The sequence below is a fragment of the Cinclus cinclus genome, chromosome 5, assembly GCF_963662255.1.
Source record: "Cinclus cinclus chromosome 5, bCinCin1.1, whole genome shotgun sequence".
NCBI classification, from domain to species: domain Eukaryota; kingdom Metazoa; phylum Chordata; class Aves; order Passeriformes; family Cinclidae; genus Cinclus; species Cinclus cinclus.
Genome location: NC_085050.1, coordinates 22,129,693 through 22,148,645, shown reverse-complemented (window position 1 = coordinate 22,148,645; position 18,953 = coordinate 22,129,693). Strand labels below are relative to the sequence as shown.

At 41.0% G+C, this 18,953-nt stretch overlaps 1 protein-coding gene across 6 annotated transcripts in view; it reads right to left on the bottom strand.

Annotated features, from left to right (window-relative positions):
* Positions 1-6,083, bottom strand: part of TBC1D1 (TBC1 domain family member 1) — a 93,182-nt gene extending 87,099 nt beyond the window's left edge. For all 6 annotated transcript variants that reach the window (XM_062493445.1, XM_062493447.1, XM_062493446.1 and 3 more), the window contains exon 1: positions 5,667-6,083. In XM_062493445.1, coding sequence (XP_062349429.1) covers positions 5,667-6,083 — 417 coding nt within the window. The remainder of the gene's footprint in view (positions 1-5,666) is intronic.
* Between the last annotated feature and the right edge of the window lie 12,870 nt (positions 6,084-18,953).

The following is an 18,953-nucleotide window of genomic DNA, read 5'->3' as shown; positions in this document are numbered from 1 at the left end:
GAGATACTCTGTGAGGCTATACCTTAGAGTCTAATGTAAAAACAAGTTGTGTAAGTGTCGACAGTCACGCAGCCAAGCTTCACAACAACTGCTTAGGATTTCACTGGGCCCCTGCCATTCCTTTTATAGATGAATAATGTGAAGTTCAGCTCTGTGCAGCCTCACAGAGAGCTAAGTGTTGATTATCTGAAACCAGCTTCTTCAGCACATAATCAGATCATAAACAACATGTAACAGAGTGCTGGATTCCAGGTAAGACAGCATGATCTACTTAAGTGCATAAGCTATTTTAACTCATGAAAGTAGGTGAAGGCTGTTTAAAAGCATAGTAACTGTTAAAGCAATAAGTGGACAAAAAACCTGAAGACCTCTGACAAAAGAAGACATCACAGCTGTAACCAAAAAGCTCAACAACAGGCCAATTGCTACATTTCAACAAGTGGCTCAGTGTAAGGAGATGGAGCCTATCTGTGCTTGCCTTGGGGCAGATTTGGCACAGGTGAAGTCAATCAGCAGGCTCAGGTTTCAAGCAGGTGTCCCAGTCTGCTGCAACCACACACACACTGCAACTCTCATCCTAACATTCCTGCAGCTGCCTGGGCCAAAGGCTGTCCCTGATTGATGACACTACAGAGAGAAGATTCAGAAGGACCGCACAGACTTGTGCGCATCTTGTGTAGCTGTGATCCTGTTTAAATCACAGGCAGTATTTTCCTATTAAGCAGAGAAATTCTACTCAGTGTTTTGCCATCATAGCATTAACTGCTCTAGTAAACACAAGCATATATTACAGGCTGTTATGACAACTTGTGTCCAGAGTCTTGGGGACAAAAAAGCCTAGCCCACACAAACAAAAACACAAGTACAAAATGTAACCCTTTAAAAACCTGAACTGAACTTTTTACCTTTCTTCATACTCCAGTTTTGCATTGGTAGTGTCACAGAAATATTTTCCTTGCAAGACATTAGGCTCGAGTTTCTAGGCTTTCCCTCAAATTCTCTTAACCTCCAGTTCACATTAGAGAATAAAAAATGGGAAACTTTCAAGCATTTTGAGCTTCACTAAAAAATAAATTTAAAAATGACAGTGCTGTCTGCTGTCTTCTACTCTGCATACAGGAATTTATTTTACCCTGTGATCAGAAAGAACAGGTGGATGATGCACTCTACAGACAGTTCAAAGTAGCCTCCCATTAGCATACACTGGTCCTGATGAGGGACTTCAACCACTCAAATATCTGCTGTAGGAAAAACAGCAGGGAAAAAATCAATTCAGCCAGTCTCCAGAGAGCCTCGATAAGAACTTGCCAACACAAGATAGAGACATGATTAGGAAAGCCAAAGTCCGCCTGGAATTGAATCTAGCAAGGGTTGTCAAAGGCAACAAAAAAGTCTTTATAGCCATGTAGGTGACAGAAGACAGGCTTGGGAAAATGTGAGCCTGCTGCTCAATGGAGCACAGGACATGGAAAAAAGCTGAGATACTGAATGTCCTCTTTGACTCAGACCTCTATGAAACCATTAAATTTAGAACTTAGTCTTCATTTACAATAAATATAAAGGTATAATAAAGGACAGCACAACGTTATCTTGGCTTAAATCTATACTAGCTCAGGGCATGAGTCAGATAAACTAGTGACCCGTGTTCCATTTGCCAGCTCAAACACCCATCAAGTAAGATTAAACATACCGAAGTAAAACAAATAATTCGATACACCAAAGAAGGATCAGCATAATGACATCTGGAATTACTTTTCCAGGCTGAAAATAAGAAAATAAATTACTCATCTTCCATAATGTTTTGGCTACTTCGCTTTCGCTGGAGGGGGATAACCTGCTACAGTATACCATTAGCCTCACATTATTTATCTCTTTCATTTCTTGGACAGAATGATGTGCTAAAGCCAGGTATTATACGAAAGGAAAACTGGAGAGAATCAGCTCAGGAAGGAAACAGCACACTTCACCTGCAGTCCCTAACAGTTAAGACCATCTCAAATGTAAGAATAAAATACCAATAATTTTTAAGCATATAGTTTTCAATAACAACAGCTTTATCAATAGCATCACACTTCTGTAGTACATAAGAAAATGTCAGACCAGAGGCCTCTGGGGACATAGAGAGAGTAAAACACGTATGGTTTCATTTCCACTGCACTGCTACAGTAGCTGAGCACTCTCACTAAGGTGTTCAGCAAGGCTGTGTTCTTACGCTCAAGGGACTATTCTGCAAGAAGATTTAGTGGAGATTTAATTTTCCCCCAGCTTCCCCCACTATTACTCACCTGACCTCCAAGTAGCCTTCTTAAGCTCCCTGCAGGCAATATAATTGAATCTAGCTCCATTCCTGAGCACCTACAAAGAATATGCATTAACGCTTCAGTCCCACCCTCAAGCAGAAATTATGAGGCCACATCAGAACCTCTGCAAAACGAGGATGCAAGAATAAGAAAGTCTATCTGTAACTAGTGGAAACTTGCAGACACTATAGGTGAAGGAAGGAACACTCCAGATCCCATGTCTGACAAATCTACTTAGAAAGAAGACTAACCCATAAGAGAAGCTCTCTCTAGGCAGAGTAAACCCATGCTTTAAGCACAAAGTAGAGTGGAATAACCTCCATATTCACATGCCTCTTTACAAGTAATATCATCTCATCCTTCCCTACTTACTGCTATCCAGCAGGGAAACTGAACCACACATTGCCATGATGGTACAATGGAAACAATTACAGAAGATCCTACAAAGGCAGGACAAAGACCACAAAGGGACACTACCTTTTCTTTCACTGCTAAAGAGCAGCATAACAAAGAATTCCTTGCAAAGAATCCTGACATTACTTAGTGTTAATTACCTGTCTACTTATTTCTTCTCAAAAGAAGAAATCCAGCAACAAGAAACCCAAGAGCCTTGTATTCATATGCAGGAAAAACATCGGGTGGCATGCACCTCCATCAACTCTAGAGCTGAGCTAAATATTATGCAGCAACATTAACCAAACTCTCATACTAAACACTAAAGTAATTCCTTACTAGACAGATGTATGTTCTTGGTCAATTTGTGTTTATAAAGGAGTAAAACTACAGTTAATGGACTGCAGTCTATTTGCAGTGCTGATGCTAAAAGTCTGACCATTTCTGGATTTCTTCACCTTCTACCACCTCCAGTGGAATGCCTCTGTCTGCATGACTTTCAAGTTTCTTGTCCTCCTCTTAAAGGCTTTAAGTGTTTAAGTCTTCTACTCAACTGCCTCTTTGTCTTAACATCCTAATCTTCCTACTCTACTTCTCCCACAGACATAAATCTGCCCCCTTTTTATTCTACTTATCCTAAGGTGAGAACATACACAGAACTTATTTGCAAAGCCAAAAAGTACCTTCTCCTTCAAATCCTCAATCAGATCTGACTTAAAACAAGAACTCTTTGTCAAATATAACCCTACTACAGACTTACATATGCAGACACAAAGAATTGTGGCTCTTGCAGTTTACAATATTATTGTAATTAGTAATTATCGCAAAAGTCTAGACATCCAAGACTGCTGGCTAAAGATTGTTATGAACATGTAAATTCTGTGGCAAAACGTATCTGGAATACTGTGATTCCTTTGCAGACTTGAAGCAAATAGGAAAAAAAGAGTCCTCACAAGCAAGAGTGCCAGCACAGAAGTCTGCTGAGTTGCACAGGCTGCAAAATTCCAGTTTCTAAAATTAATTTCTTTTGAAATTGAACAAAAACTGTAGTAACAATTCTAAATTCTTCATCCCAACTCACTGGCTTTCAGCAAACACCTCCTTCAGTTTGTAACAAAGGCACATGTGCACTCCCTATCCTTTCAAGTTTGGCACCTGCAAAAGAGGTAGTAACATCAGTTCACTCCTCCAGATAAATACACAAATACCAATTAGCTAAAAGGCATTATGTGACCCTATTCAAGGCAAGGTAACAACAACACCTTACAAAGCACAAAGAACATATTTAAAATGTGGAAATTGCACAAAATGTAAGTAAAAAGGGCATGGCTTGACTTTAGATGGTAAGAACACTTGGCATCTCCATTACCCTTTCATTAAAACATAGATCCACAAATGCTGATTAGACGTCTACCTAGACTGTAAAGAAATCAAGAGAAACAACTCTTGTATGTAAGGCAAGTTAAGAGATCAGGTGGAAGGTAGTTTTTGAAAGGATAGATAGCTGCGTTAAAAAAGGTATACAAAAATTTTGGGTACTGTCTCCAGAAACATGCAGACAGAGCTGCAAATTTAACTAGAAACTTTATGTGTTCTTGAGCATTTCAAACGTGCAGGAATTTCAAACATGAAGAAAAAGTACTTCAATCTTTTGTTGCAAAAGAAAATGCCTAAGAAAATGTACTGGAGATGATCAGTGCTGTGTTCTCACCATAATCCTGGAAAACCACAAGCACAAGTAAATGCATAAGCGAACTAAAAAATGCATTCACCAGTTGCTACCCATGCCACGTTTTGAAATGTCTCCTTATTTCTGCTCTTACACACATAAAAATGGTATTCTACATTTAACTTGGCAGGATTTCTCTCTTGAATGCAACTTGATTTACAACATATTTGCCTTTTAATTTACTGGAACTGCCGTTTTATCTGGGGGAGTTTAACTAAAGCTGTTTCCATATGTTTCGAGCCATAAGCTTGAGACTGTGGATTTGGAATTGCACAATGTTTTGCTATTGAGCAGGTTGGCATAAATCCCATGTGTGGTGTATATTCACATAATACCTCCAGAGTTCTTCAGCAGGACACCACCTACGAGTCAAGTGAGCATGCTGTTTTCTAACATGGAGACTAGAGTCAACATACAAGAGGAGAAGGATACGTCACCATTTTGTTCCCAGTACTTCACAATAACTTTGTGTTAAACCCTATTCATTTTACTTGTTCATGAGAATCAGTGTTTCACATTACCCTCAAACAGAAGAGATCAACAATTTTAATGCTTCTACTATTTCAGCAAAGACACAACTGGTTAGGAACTGGTTAGGAAATGCAAACTAAGCCAAATCATACCCACTGCCAGACATGCATACCCAATTCCAGTCTCACACCACACAGCAGCAAGCCTGCATGTCACGGAGGTGCAGAGACTGTGCCTTTCTCCCACTCCCTGAACCTGCCTGCTAGGCTTTCACAGGTCCTGCTGTTAGAGATATGATACATATAGAGGTTCCACACTACCCTCTCCTCTTTCTGAGAAAGGAGGTATCTCTGTTTCCCAGTCACATAGGTCTCAAATCAGGAAAACAGAAATTTGAGAGGTCTGAGTGCAGGATTAGATAAAGTTCACAGTGACTTGAGAGTGAAACACTAGCCCTAGTGACATCAACAGAAAAGCCCTCAGTGACTCAAGGGCCAAGATTTCAGCCCATATCCCAAACTACACTGTTTATAAAGCTGACAAAATTCAGGCCCTGATCCTGTAGGAGATGTATGCATCTTTCATTTCACATACTGAGCAGTTCGAATTCCACTTGAGCAATAAACATAAAATAAAGTAAGTCTGCAAGGTTTAATGAGATCTAGTCTCTAATTATAAGTACAACCTTAAGGTCTTACAGGGTAGTGAAAGGATTCAAACAGCACAAAAGCAACACCAGGGATGTTTGCTTTGGTTCTTTTCTTTTTACTTACTTTTGTCTGATCATCAGCTTTAAATACGTAGCAGATACTTTGCTGATTTGCTGCTTCATCCTTTATCAGACAAGCAAAGTAGCTTGGATCGTGGCTGTTGTGAATCAGTTTGTGGACCTGCTGTGGCTTGTACTCAAACAAACTTGAACAAATTAAAGGATCCCACTGCTGGGTTTTCCCTGTGTCCGGCTCGCATCGCAAACTGGCTGCTGAAACACAAAGTCGGATTTGGCTGACGCTGGGTTCTTCTTTGGAAGACTTTGCACTGAGCAGCTGGATCTCAGCCACAATCCAAGGCAGCATTGACATAGTGGTTAGGGAATGCACTGGGAGAGAACCCACGAGCTGGAGACTGAAACTTGCTGAGAAATCACTAGGTGTTTGACACTTTTTAACTTTGAAAGTTATTGGCTCCATTTTACAGTCCTTTAGGGAACCTGGACTAATTCACCAATATTTCAGTTCCATGGAATGACATTATCTGGATGCCGGATGGCTCCTTCAATTAAGGAACAGAAGAGTTCTGAAAAGAAAAGAAAGAGTTATGTAGGTGCTGGAACTCTATGACAAACCAATCCTCAGTAACACAAACAATTAATAGCTTAACATTAGAAGAGAGCTACCACAGCCCATCTAGCAAGTTCCCCCTCTCTACATCGGGCCTTACGATTTCAGGTCCAACAAACATAATTGTAATAAATACATTGCTTGGAAAAGAGTCAGTCCTGATTAAAAATTTGCTTTAGGACTTTAGCTCAACTATCTAATGAGTAACTAAATTACAATGAACATTCTTTCCAGCCTGTTTCATGGGCAGGCACATGTAGATCACACCGGCCTATTTCAATCCTGTTATCACAGGAAGAACCCAGCTGAGCTATTCTGACTTCCCTGACAGTTGAAGTCACTGCCTGCTAAGACACCTATACATTTCGGGGGAAAAAAAAAAAAGTCAGCTTGACAACTTTCTTGTCCATAGGTGGATGACTTTGAATTTGTCTGCTAACATGTCGTTTCCTTAGGTGTAGTTTGCCCAGTGATTATTGGCTGTAACCAAACAGCTTTTTTCAATAAATAACACCCTAGAAATCACTGTCATCTAAAAACGCTAGCAGCAGTTAAATGAGTGATCTCTGAAAAACCTGTCCAGTCACAAGCAACAATCCTTACAGCATTCTGGGAAGAACCAGATGACCATCACAATTCATGGTTGCATTTTAACGCTGGTCAGCCAGACAGGATTACTTACATGTTAGCCACACTGACATTGTGTCATTTTCATTTCTTAAAATATCAAATGGAATATACCAAGCTACATACAACCCTGTCATAACCCTGTTATACCCAGCATCTACTACCACGACTGTTATTATGTATTAGTTCTTTTAGTAATGAAATCCAGTAACTGCATTTATTTATAAATTCCATTTCACGAAATGAAGTTTGTGAAAACACATAATTTGGCATTTGTTACAGTACCCTGTTTTAACTCCTCTTTAACTGACCCTAGTTTCAGCTGTTACACTGTTTCAGCTGTGAGATCGACACGAGGCTGACAGGCCTGTAATCGCCTGTGTTTAAATACCAAGGCACCAGTTTACCACCAGTCTTATGAGAGTTTCCTATAGTAAGACCTATTAAAAACAACGTAAGTAGTATCAAGATAGCCTTTAAAAAATATTTTAATTACATTTGAACAAGTATTGAATAAGTGTCATCTATTCACTGTGGCAACAGTATTTCTTGTCTTTGTTCATCTACAAATATGATCAAAACTGGCACTGTTTTTCTTAGGAGTTTCCATTAAACTTTGTCCTTCATTTGCTCTTGTAATAATATTTCCAGACTGAGTTTTTAACAGTCTTTCATCTTGTTGAAAAGAAATTTCAGGATTAAAAAAGCCCCAAAACTTATTTTAAAGATGGAAATTAATATTGAGCTGTTTAAAACGCAACCAATATGTAAATATCCCAGTGGTGAAAAATGTTTCTGGAGTAAATGGCAAACTGTAAAAATAACAGAACTGCAGAAATAATCTTTGGGTACATTCACTTTTTTGAAACTTTTTCATCTTTTGACAAATGAACACTGTGGACACATTACCAGTTCCAAGAACAGCAAATTTAGCAAGAGTGCAAGTTTTCAAGATACTATTCAACAAATTCCTAATAAATAGAAGCCTAAATGTGTAGATCAATTTTTTAAAACTCTTTTCATAAACCTCTCTGTGTGTATCTGCACAAGGGAGGTGTGGGAGAAAGGGACATGAAAATCCAGAATTCATACACCTCATTTTAAGTATACTGCAACTGGGAGGGATTTGTTGTTTTTTGTTTTTCACAAATGAGCAAGAAAATAAGCATCTTTTAGGTTAATATAAATGCATTATATCCTAAATGAAATGGCATTAAGCTGTAGCAGGGGTGGTTCATGTTGGAAATCAGGAACAATTTCTTCACTGAAAGGGTGATAAGGATTGGAAGAGGCTGCCCAGGGATGTGGTGGAGTCACTGTCCCTGAAGTGTTCAAGAAACAACTGGAGGTGGTACTCAGTGCCATGATCTAATTCATATGGCAGTGTTCAGTCAAATGCTGGACATGAGGATCTTGGCTATCTTTCCAACATCAATGATTCTGTGATTCTAAATGGGACAGCAGCTTCAGGAAGCATTTTTACACCTTATCAACACAGACTGCTAAACACAGTTACCATTATAATTTTCTATCAGCCAAGAATCATAACAGTCTCTTCTTGGACAAACTACTACAAATTATTTCTCCTTAACTGCAACAATGAAAAACAGTTCAGCAACTGCAGAGAAGATTTGATTCATTCATAACTACCATGGTGTGTAGTCTTAAACTACATAAAAATGGAGGTGTTATCTTTTAGTGTTCTTGTTACTTAGTGGCATAGATAATAATCACAGGATAAGAAAGCCTAAGAAAACTTAATTCTTAGTTGAAAACAGGAGAACTGGGCTATCACACAATGATATATTAGCCACATATTTTTTGTAGCCAATTTCTTATTTGTGTTTTCTGAGAACCCTTCTTAGAAAACGTAATTAAAGGCATGTAAAAATATAACAAAGTCACCCTTGTTTCAAAGTCACCCTTGTTTCACCCTTATTTTTGATTGAAAGAAATCTACCAAGCTCTTTTACCCCAGATCTACTAGGTAACATAGCCTGAAAGAGAAATGAGTATCACAATAAAACATGTTATTTTGCATTCTAACTGTAAGGACTGAGCAGTATATAAAAAACCCAAGGTTGATACTCTGTCATACTTAAACAAACACTGTACTGCTGGAATGTATTTAATATAAATGTGAAGCTTCTTGGCATTCATCTCTTTTTTTAAAAAAAATAAACACCTTGCAAACTCAACAGCATAAATACCTCCAATGCCTGCATTTGTTATTTCCAAAGAAAAACACTTACTACTAAATCAAACCTATTAAGTGAAAGTCAAAATGCTAGGGTTTTTTCCAAATGTTAGGAGAAGCTGAAAGCGCAGTTTCTCAGAGCACAAATTTAGCAGTATCAGAAAGTCTCCTTATCTAACCCTTATCGTTCTGTAGGTTAGTGTTCTGCGTGTTCCACTTCCCTTTCCCAGCCATTCTTTCCTTGTTTTCCTCTCCTGTCACTTTACTGTAAACAAAACCCACCAGAAATTATGCCAATTTCCTGCTGCTCGTGTTAATGTCCTTCAAGTTTACAACAAAGACTAGATTTTACTTCAAGACCATGAAGTACTTATGTACATGCTTAATTTAGACCTAAAAATAGTTTAGCTCTTCTCAACAAGCCTATTCCCAGCCATAAAATTAAGCAGACATTACGACCAAAGAGTAGCCATGCTCTCAGCTCATCCATGTCTGCCCTGACCCCACTGCTTAGAATTTAGTATCTTTACCCATCTCTGGTTGCCACCTTTCAGTTCATCCCCTGTGAAATTTGGCTCTGCAGGTGCCATAGGAGTTTACCACACATATTAGTACAGTAGGCTCAAACAAGTTTCCTCTTCCTCCCAAGCATCTGGTTAACTCATGCTTATTAAATGTCCATTTCACCTCTAATCCAAGAGGGAATAGAAAAGATATAAAAATAAATCTGTCCAGTAGTTTCCTTCTACCTCAACTTTGATGTTCCTTTGGCAGCTCTAAGCACCATTCAGCTTCATTACTCTGGGCTTTCCTTTGCACACTGGATGTCTCCAGTTGTTCTCCCAGTGTTCACAGACATAACTGGGACAGTTCCTCTTTCCCCTTTCCACCAGCATCTTTTGAAAGATGTTGGTTGCCCCTGCACTCAGAACTGAGAACAGCTTGAGTGGCACTCCTCAGCTGACAGCTTTGCTGCTGAGAAAGACAGTTTATAGCAAATATGAGCCTTGTGTTTAGCCTGCTTTGATTCAGCTGTATTTGCTCCATGAGTCTAAAAACAGCCAGTCAAACTGTAACGCATAAGATATTTACACAAACCACATTAGTAGATATATCCCTGCCTTCTATACTGGGGAACACCAGACTGACTTGTTAATGTGGAAGATACACATGGGAACATATGTGTGCCCTGTACCCTCAACTTCTCTTTTGCTCTGATACACCCAGCCCATTCTCACAAGTGAGGAGCAGGCTTGGAAAGCATGCAACACTACACTGATGGAACTGATGTTCTAGCAAAATCTGGTATGGTGATTTTAAACCCCTAATTTTAAAAAAAATATATATTAGACTCTTGCTCTCCGAAATCAAGTCACATTCTCACCGTGTTATGCCACCAAGTTAAAAGGGACCCCTTCAGAGAGAAGTCAGGGTGATGGCAAGACAGCATGAAAGGGAGAGCTACACAAATTATTATTTCTGTCATTCTGGACCCCGTGTGAAGGTACATGTCTAAGCAGCATTGCATCATGCAGGACAGCATTCCTCAAAACTCACCTTCTCTCAAGAGAGAAAAGACTGTATCACATGGGCAAGGTATTGGCTCCAGGTACCAGTTGGTTAGATGGGGTCAGGTAAGCTTTGAGGTTAAGAAGAATCTTGTGAGGTGTTAGTAACCTGGGAAAGTGAGGCACTGAAAATCAAGTTTGTGTACCTGGGAGAACACCAGGCAGATCTGGGATAGACTCAAACTAATATAGAAAAAAGACAAAGAGAGGAAAGAGAATGCTCTAAACCAGAAGAAAACACACACCCTCCCCTTCGCCCCCCAGCTCCAAAAAAACCAAAAAAAAAGGCAGAAGCTTTGACAGTGGTGAAGTTTTATCCTTCTTTTGTCCTTTCTTTTCAACTGGACTAAATTCAATACAGACATGCAGCAAAAAGTAACTTAAGCAACCCTTCACTCTCCTCCAGCTCCTTCACTGCTTTGGTTGCAGCTGGAGTGCTGGGACTCACAGCAGAACTGATGAACTAAGAAGATATTTCAAGCAAGGAAGCAGTCAGAGCTTTCACACAGCAATGAATAAATGAGGGGTTTGACCTAGGAGCTGAACAGAAAGATGCCATCTTCCTTGACCTTTGCAGTTCTTCTGAGAGACAATTGTGCAGTTACTCCACATCAGGCTCAAGACATGACAGCAGCTTTAGTTTATGTACGTTTCTGTAAGTCAGTTTTTCTCCCCTTCTAAGCAAAATTGCAACCACACAGCAAGGTCTTATGGAAAACAGCTGGTCTTAAATAGCAAAAATTTGTTCACCTCTTCATGCTCTGCATGGCATTAGCACTGAACTCTGCTGACAAATGGAACCAGCGGCACTGGTACTGACTGCACTTCACCACTGATTATTTTAGCAGAAATATCATACTACTTAAGGATTATGAGGAGCCCTGGCCTGCAGCCAGAACTCTGGAACACCAGCCAAAACTAAATACCACTTGTCTCCCTCTCTTTCTGATCCCTAACTGAAATTTACATTGTCTTTGCTCAAGCTAACAGATTTCTCTATCCACCTGGCAGGATATATAGAAAAACACAAATGAGAATATATATTAAGTATGTCATGACAGGGTCACTCAAAAAGTTTTTTTATTTAATTCAAATGGGCTCTTGGAAACACAACACACCCCTCTTGTTGCAAGTATATTCTTTTTATCTCTTAGCTACTTACTATCTGCTGTTTCCTTCTGAAGCTATGGTTTGCTGTGGACAACAGCATGCACAAGTCCAGAAACCAATTTGCCTCAGAAATTAGCTTTAATTTCCATTATTTTTTCATTAAATGCTGATTTTTAAAAGACTTAATGCTTAAATGCTGTCAGCCACTCCAGACTGGGTGCTGAATAACATTTGACCATATACTCTCATACTGGTACCTAAAATATTTACCAGTGCAGCCAATATTTAGAAACTCAAATAAGTTTTAAAAAGGCTATTAATAATAAAAAAATGCAACAAAGTGCCAGTATATTCTTCATTAAAAACAAACACATTTATAATCAACTATCAAATGAAGAAAATAGCTGACTGTTCCTGCCCTTAACACCTGTTGCTATTTCCTTAACCAAATCCATGGAAATTAATATGCTGATGATTGAAGTCTTCTGACTCAGCCTCATACAGATCTGAACAAAATAGTGAGCTGTTCTACAACTGTAGAACATTCCTTTTTATCCAACTGCATATCCACAGCCAAAATGCATTCAACTTTGCAGTTAACCAAACTGAAGTGAAAAAAGTGTAAAGTCACTCACATATCACTGAATGTGTTTCACTTTTCCTCCATCCCGTCGTTTGTCTCACCTGCAAACATTTTGACTTTTGTGTACTACCTATGATTTTCAGCATTCCTATAATACATCCCGAGACAAATTTCTATTTCGGCACTTACAAGTGTTAAAAGTATAATCACATGCAGCTCAGAGGTATTCGCTATTCAGAAAATGTATAATTTATTAATTTTGACCCACGATGTTCCATTCAATCTCCGGGCTTAACACAGACACAAATCCCACCATCTGCACTACTAAAGGTTCCTACAGCAGATCTGCCATGTTAGCCTCCCTCCCAAATAAAACACAGCACACAAAGGCCTCAATCTTTTCAAAGTACGCTATAAATAACCACATTCGTTTCATACCTCTCGTGAACGCAGTTTCAAGAGATCATTCCCTTGCTGACTTAGTTCGCGAATTTAAAGGGCCGTAAGAACACTGCGCCGCCGAAGGCGGATGGAAAGTTACATTCGGCCGCGCCGCGGGACGAAAGGTGCCTTCTTCCCCAGGGAACAGCCGCTTTTCTGAGACGGAGCGGGGTCTGGGAGGAGTAATAGACACCGATTTTGCACAGACGTGCCAGGAAACAGCAGACAAGAGAGAAAAATAACTAAAGGCACCTCAGGTCACTGACAGATTAAATTCAAGCAGGTCTTTTGGTTATTCCGACGAGGAGCCAGCTCCCCCAGGACCCCGCCAGCAAACAACAGCGGCACCGGCGCCCCCGTCCGCGCTGCGCTCCCGCCCGGCCGCCCCGTCCCGCAGCAACGCCGTTCGCACAGCCAGAGCTGCGGCTTCGCTCGGAGCCGCTTTAGGAGCGACGGCGCGACCGTGCCGCGGGCCCGGCAGCGCGCAGCCCGCCCTTCCCGCCGCGAGCACCCAGCGGGCCCCCGGACCCGCCCGGCGCCGGAGGCTTCGCCCCCCTCACAGCGCGGGGGCAGGCACGGGCCGGTCCGCGGCGGGTGCCGCACTCCTCGCCGCAACTCTTCACTTCCTCTGCGCCAGGAGCTGCTCTTCCTCCTTCCCCCCACCCTGCGAAACTCTGCTCGGCCCCGCCCGGGCCGGCCCGCAGCGGGGGCACGGCGGGCCCCACCGCCGCCCCCTGACAGGCCGGGGTCCGGGGCTGTCCGGGCGCCGCTTACCGCCTCAGGATGTACTCACCTCAGGGAAGTGCCCTCGGCGGGCAGCGGCCGCGGGCTGCCAGGCGCGGCCGGGCACCTCCCGCACGGGGAGGCGGGCGGGGCCGGTAACGGGCGCCGGGCCGGGTCAGGGGCCGCCCGCCTGCCGCCTCCTGCACTGCCCCTGCCTCCTGCCCCTGCCTCTTGCACTGCCGCTGCCCCTGCCCGTCCCGCCTCTACCTGCGGGCGGGCCGGGACAAGGACTCCCGGCCGGGCCGCCGCTCGGCAGCGCGGGCGAAAATAGCAACAGGCGGCGGGTCCCGGCCCGGGGGGCAGAGGCGGCGGGCAGCCGGCGACAGCGGTGCGCCCATGTCGCGACAGCGGGCAGCTGAAGCCTCCTCCCCTCGCGCATAAATTCCTCTCGAAGAGCATTTCGGCCATGCTGCCCCGTGTGTCTGGCACAGCCTCTGAAGCATCGTCGTTGTCGCCTTGCGGTAGTGAGCCTGGGCGGATAGCGGGGTCAGCTGAAGTGGTGAGCGAAGTTTACTCACAAAACTGGAACCAGCCCGGCTCGAAAACTCTGAAGCGGTCGAGTCCCATCTCGGCTGTGGGCCCAGCCTTGACCGCAGGGCAGCCTTTTGAGAGCTCACCTGACTCACCCCGACGGTTTCCCCAATGAAACCACACTTGTATGTGCATAAAAGCATTGTAAGGGTGGATATTAGTTGGTCTTCCAGTTGCCAGAAAGGATAAGGCATGAATGAATCCGGACACTTAATGATCACTTGCAGAGAAGTATAATTGAGGCACCCTACATCCTTGTTGTGCAATCCACTTTTGTGCTCAATTAATTTCAAGTCTTCTTGGCAGTAAGACGACTGATTTACTTACTTTTAAGCCTATGCACATTTGCAGAATCAGAGCTTTCTAAAGGAAATCTGCCCTGTTGCTGTGAGGGAAACAGTCAAACTGTTAAATGCAAGCACAGTGTTGCCCCAGATTATGAAAAACAATTCAGATTTTGGTATCCAAGCACGTCACCTACTTGCAAAGAGTAGGTACGCATGTAGATAAGTGCATTGTGTCTCTGTGACCTTTAGCATCTAGGTGTACTTCCGTGGGATTGCTGGTAAGTGAATTGAGCTATGTAAGTATAGCTCAATATAAGTAATTCACACAGAATTTGTTTCCAGTCTGTGCTCAAGTCATGGTGTGTTGCTTCCAGTTCAGATATGGGAATAGGTACAAGTCACTCCTGCTTTACAGTGACATCTTTAGGGTCCATGGCAAGAGGAATGCCTCTTTTTTGCAATCAGTGTCTATTTTAGTTTTTAAACCATCACATCTGAGGACAATGCTCTTACTCCAGTTATCACCCAATATCAAGTATGCCCTTATGCTCTTTTTAAGCCTGACTTATGTGCCTCTGGTAACTATGCTCTAGCAGAAGGTGAACTGCAATTCCCATCCAGACAGCTCTGGCACTTCAGCCGAGGCTCATGCATTCCCACACTACCGACCAGTGATCTTAGGAACTTTTTTTACTGCTTCACTGTTGCCTTTCAAAACACCATAATGAAACAGATAAAGATCCTATAAGACTTTTTCTTGCTTCTCACTTCAGCCGAGGCTCATGCATTCCCACACTACCGACCAGTGATCTTAGGAACTTTTTTTACTGCTTCACTGTTGCCTTTCAAAACACCATAATGAAACAGATAAAGATCCTATAAGACTTTTTCTTGCTTCTTGGAAAATCCATTAACAACAGGAATTAGTACTAGAGCATCACAATTAGAAATACTTTGTTCTTTCTCCTCTTTGATACTGGGAAAGAAATCAGCCTCAGACTGTTCAGCCTGTCTGCAATGAATGTTACCTAATCATCACCTTTCAGGCTACACTGGACAGTATTCCTTCTCTACTTCCTGATGGAACTGTTACTTAAGTAGGGGGAAAAAAAACCCAAAAAACAACAACAACAACCAAAAAACCCCCACCAACACAATGAGGGTTTTATGTTCCAGTCCCTAAAAATTAACCACTTCTATATACTCCAGGGACTGGGATCCCAGTATTCATGTGAAAGCTATGAGCACCAGACTTTCTAGTAATTTTCTGTTTTCTGAAAGAGTAGATATCTGTTATTTTTTCCTTCACAGGTTAGATTTTCTTTACAGTAGCCTATTAACTAAAACATATACCACCACATTAACTTCCTCAAACTGAAGAGAAAAATCAAGCTTTTCTTTCCACATCCTACAAACACCAGTTTCTTTTTGTCCAGTCACATTCTCACAAAATAAAAAAAAAAAAAGCAAGAAAAACCCCACCACTGCCTTTTGTACAGAGCCTGAATATGCAGGTTTGTATAAGACACTCTGTGAGAACATGTAGGTTATGAAGCTTCTCTTGTAGGTTAAGGACCAGAAGTATCTACTCACTTGGTCCCAGTTGTAGATCAATATAAATTTAGGCTGAATGTGCCAGCCCATGAGTGAGGACAGAACTTGGTGCTGTACCCTTTGAAGTTCCATGAGGCAAACAGGAAGTTTCCACCCAAGATGCTTTCAGAGTTCAAGCTGCTCCATAGCTGGGCAGCAGCTGAGCAGTAATGGTTTTGGATTGTGAATTTGAATGCAGGCACCTATATTGTGTTTCAGTTGCCTTGTAAGTTTCTGTGCTTTTCCCTATGTTACCCATAATGATGATTTTCTATCGTTATTATATAAAACAGTCTTTTCTTGTGACTTCTGTCATGCAGATTTGTTTAGTACATTATTAAGGGATGTTATTAACTGTTTTGCAGTGCTTTGACTTAGGGAGCCTTGGATGAAGTACTACATTCTTATCCGATGACATTGTATCTCCAGATGCTATTTGTAGTCTCAGTTCATAAACAAAATGTACATAACTGTTATTACTGCACATTTACCTACTGCATATGGTGTAGGAACACATGCCAGTGACATTAATTAGTGATTATCTTCGTAGACAAGAGGCTTTCTATTATAACTGATGAGTAGTCAAGAAGCAGTTGAACTACTGTTACAGATCCTGCCTGCTGCTGTATTTTTGAGCATTTCAGATGTTATGATTAATCCCCTCTCTCTTTCATTCCCGAATATACATTTGAAAACGACTTACCAGTGTTTACGTGAGTATTTTAAGCTTTTCCTTTTGTTTGAAAGCTGCTGTTTCTATGCTATCATCTATATTAGTTTTAGGTGAGTGTTAGGATGCAATTGGACAGTTTAATAGTCTCATCCCATTATTCACAATGCTCTGATGATGCATGACCTCCTTTCAGTTACCTGGCAATTGCTATACAGCAGAGTGACGTTGGCTTCCAGTTGGAAGTTAATCACTGATACTAACCTTGATGACTGTTTATCTTGCATACTGCAAAAATGTACTGGGAAGGAAAGCAATTCAGCTTAATTACTTTTGATTAGAGACAGAAAACTGTTTTATTGGTGATTATTTTTATTTACAATTAACCAGATATACATATGGCATCCAGCTGTCTTCAGCATCAGAATCCTAAAAATCCCCAAACTTGTTAATAATACTTATGGTGGTTGACAACTGTTAATTTCATTTTAATGTTGCTATTCATAGTGATTGTTAATCAAGGACATGAGATTTGCCTGTTGGTGGTGGGTGAAAATAAAGCTTATGACCACTGGCATTTTTAAAAGGATGAGCAAGGAGGAAAACTTTATTTACAGAAACTTTGTAGGTGAATCAGTTACATATTTAAGCACACACTTGCACAATATGAGAAATACTTATATAATAAATCTTCTTTTAGAATGAATTACAGTTATATGATTTGTTGCATATAGCAAAATTATCAAATAAATCCTTCTGCAATTCAATCCTTGAGGGTCATAACAATATTTTTACATAATATGCTGTGGACTAAGTTCATAGCCTGCAAGGAAGATGAAATGTATTTACTTCCTTCTAGCCAAACTGTTTCAATCCATCTCTGAATTTCAATTTATTCAGTAAATTTTATGAGACTGGGACTTGTAAAAAAAACTAGTAACCTTCACGTGAAGTCCATTGGTCTATTCTTAAAGTATTACTATTTTGGGGTTTTATTTTGGCAGAGTTTTGAGTACTATGCTAATTCTTCTCAGTCTTTCCCTCTACCCCATAGGCCTGATCCCGTAGAAGATCTATTTTTACAACTGTCACTGGAATTGTGTTTTCATCTATTGTAAAAAACAGGCCCATTTTACATGTTTTTGGTAACATAGGGATATATCTTTCTCTAGAAATAGCCAAGAATTCCCTTACACCTGAGTTCAGTCTGAGCTGCAAGCATTATTCCACTCATGGCACTTCACAACTCTGGATAAAATACTAATGCACTTGCTCCCAGTTCAAGGCTGCTTTTTTACAAATCACAGTTGTCTGTGTTTTAATATATCTCTTGGGACTAATAATATCTAAGTCGGCTTCATTATTTTACACAACATTTTAGTGGAAGAGTTAGACCAGCTCTGAAGAAACTATAGCTTAACACCCCTTCTTACTTGCAATACTAACTTCTCTCTTTTCTATACTCTTGCTGCCTTTGTTTTGATTCTTAATTTCAGTTCTAGATCCTCTTTCTCTGATGCAAGACAAGGTTAGTAAAGACTTTAGCAATAACAAGTTCTCTTGTAGTGTTTTGCAATTGCTCGAGCAGCTTGATAAACCACTGTGGATTTGGCTTACTTTTTTGTGACCCCCCCCACCTCCAAGGTGTTAACTTCTGGTGAACTTCTGTCTGGAATTGAGAAAGGAATGGAACAAGTAAATTCCTTGACCTCAAGAAAATAGAATGATAAGCATTAGGTCATCGTTGTATGTCTGTACTGTTTCTGAGAATGCTCCAAAATCACCCTAAGGATGTTTCAGTATACATGAGTGCATTGCAGGTCTCACTTCCAGACTTCTAACCTTAGCAAAATCCAAATCCAGGTTTGGCATATAAAGGCACATATAAAATATGCCTCTAGCCTGTGGAGATGTTAAGATAAGTACATTAAAAAATTCAGGACCTGTAAGCCTCTGTCTTCAGGTCTTCCCCATGAATTCAGTAAAGCAGCCTTTATCATATTCTGTACCAAAAGAAATGTGAGCCCTCACAATAAAAAATAAAGTAAAAGAATAATGGAATGGTTTCAGTCTGAAGGTTCCCTTTAAAAATCACCTAGTTCAACTTCTCTACATGAGGTAGGGACACCTTCTACCCGATCAGATTGCTCAAAGCTGTATCCAACCTGGCCTTGAACAGTTTAAGGCGTCCAACAGCTTTGCTGGGCAACATGTTCCTGTGTCCCATGCCCCTCAGTATAAAAAAAATCTTTCCTTGTATCCAATTAAATCTAACCTCTTTCACTTAAAAAGTGTTTCCCCTTGTCCTGTCACTATAGTCCCTGGTAAAA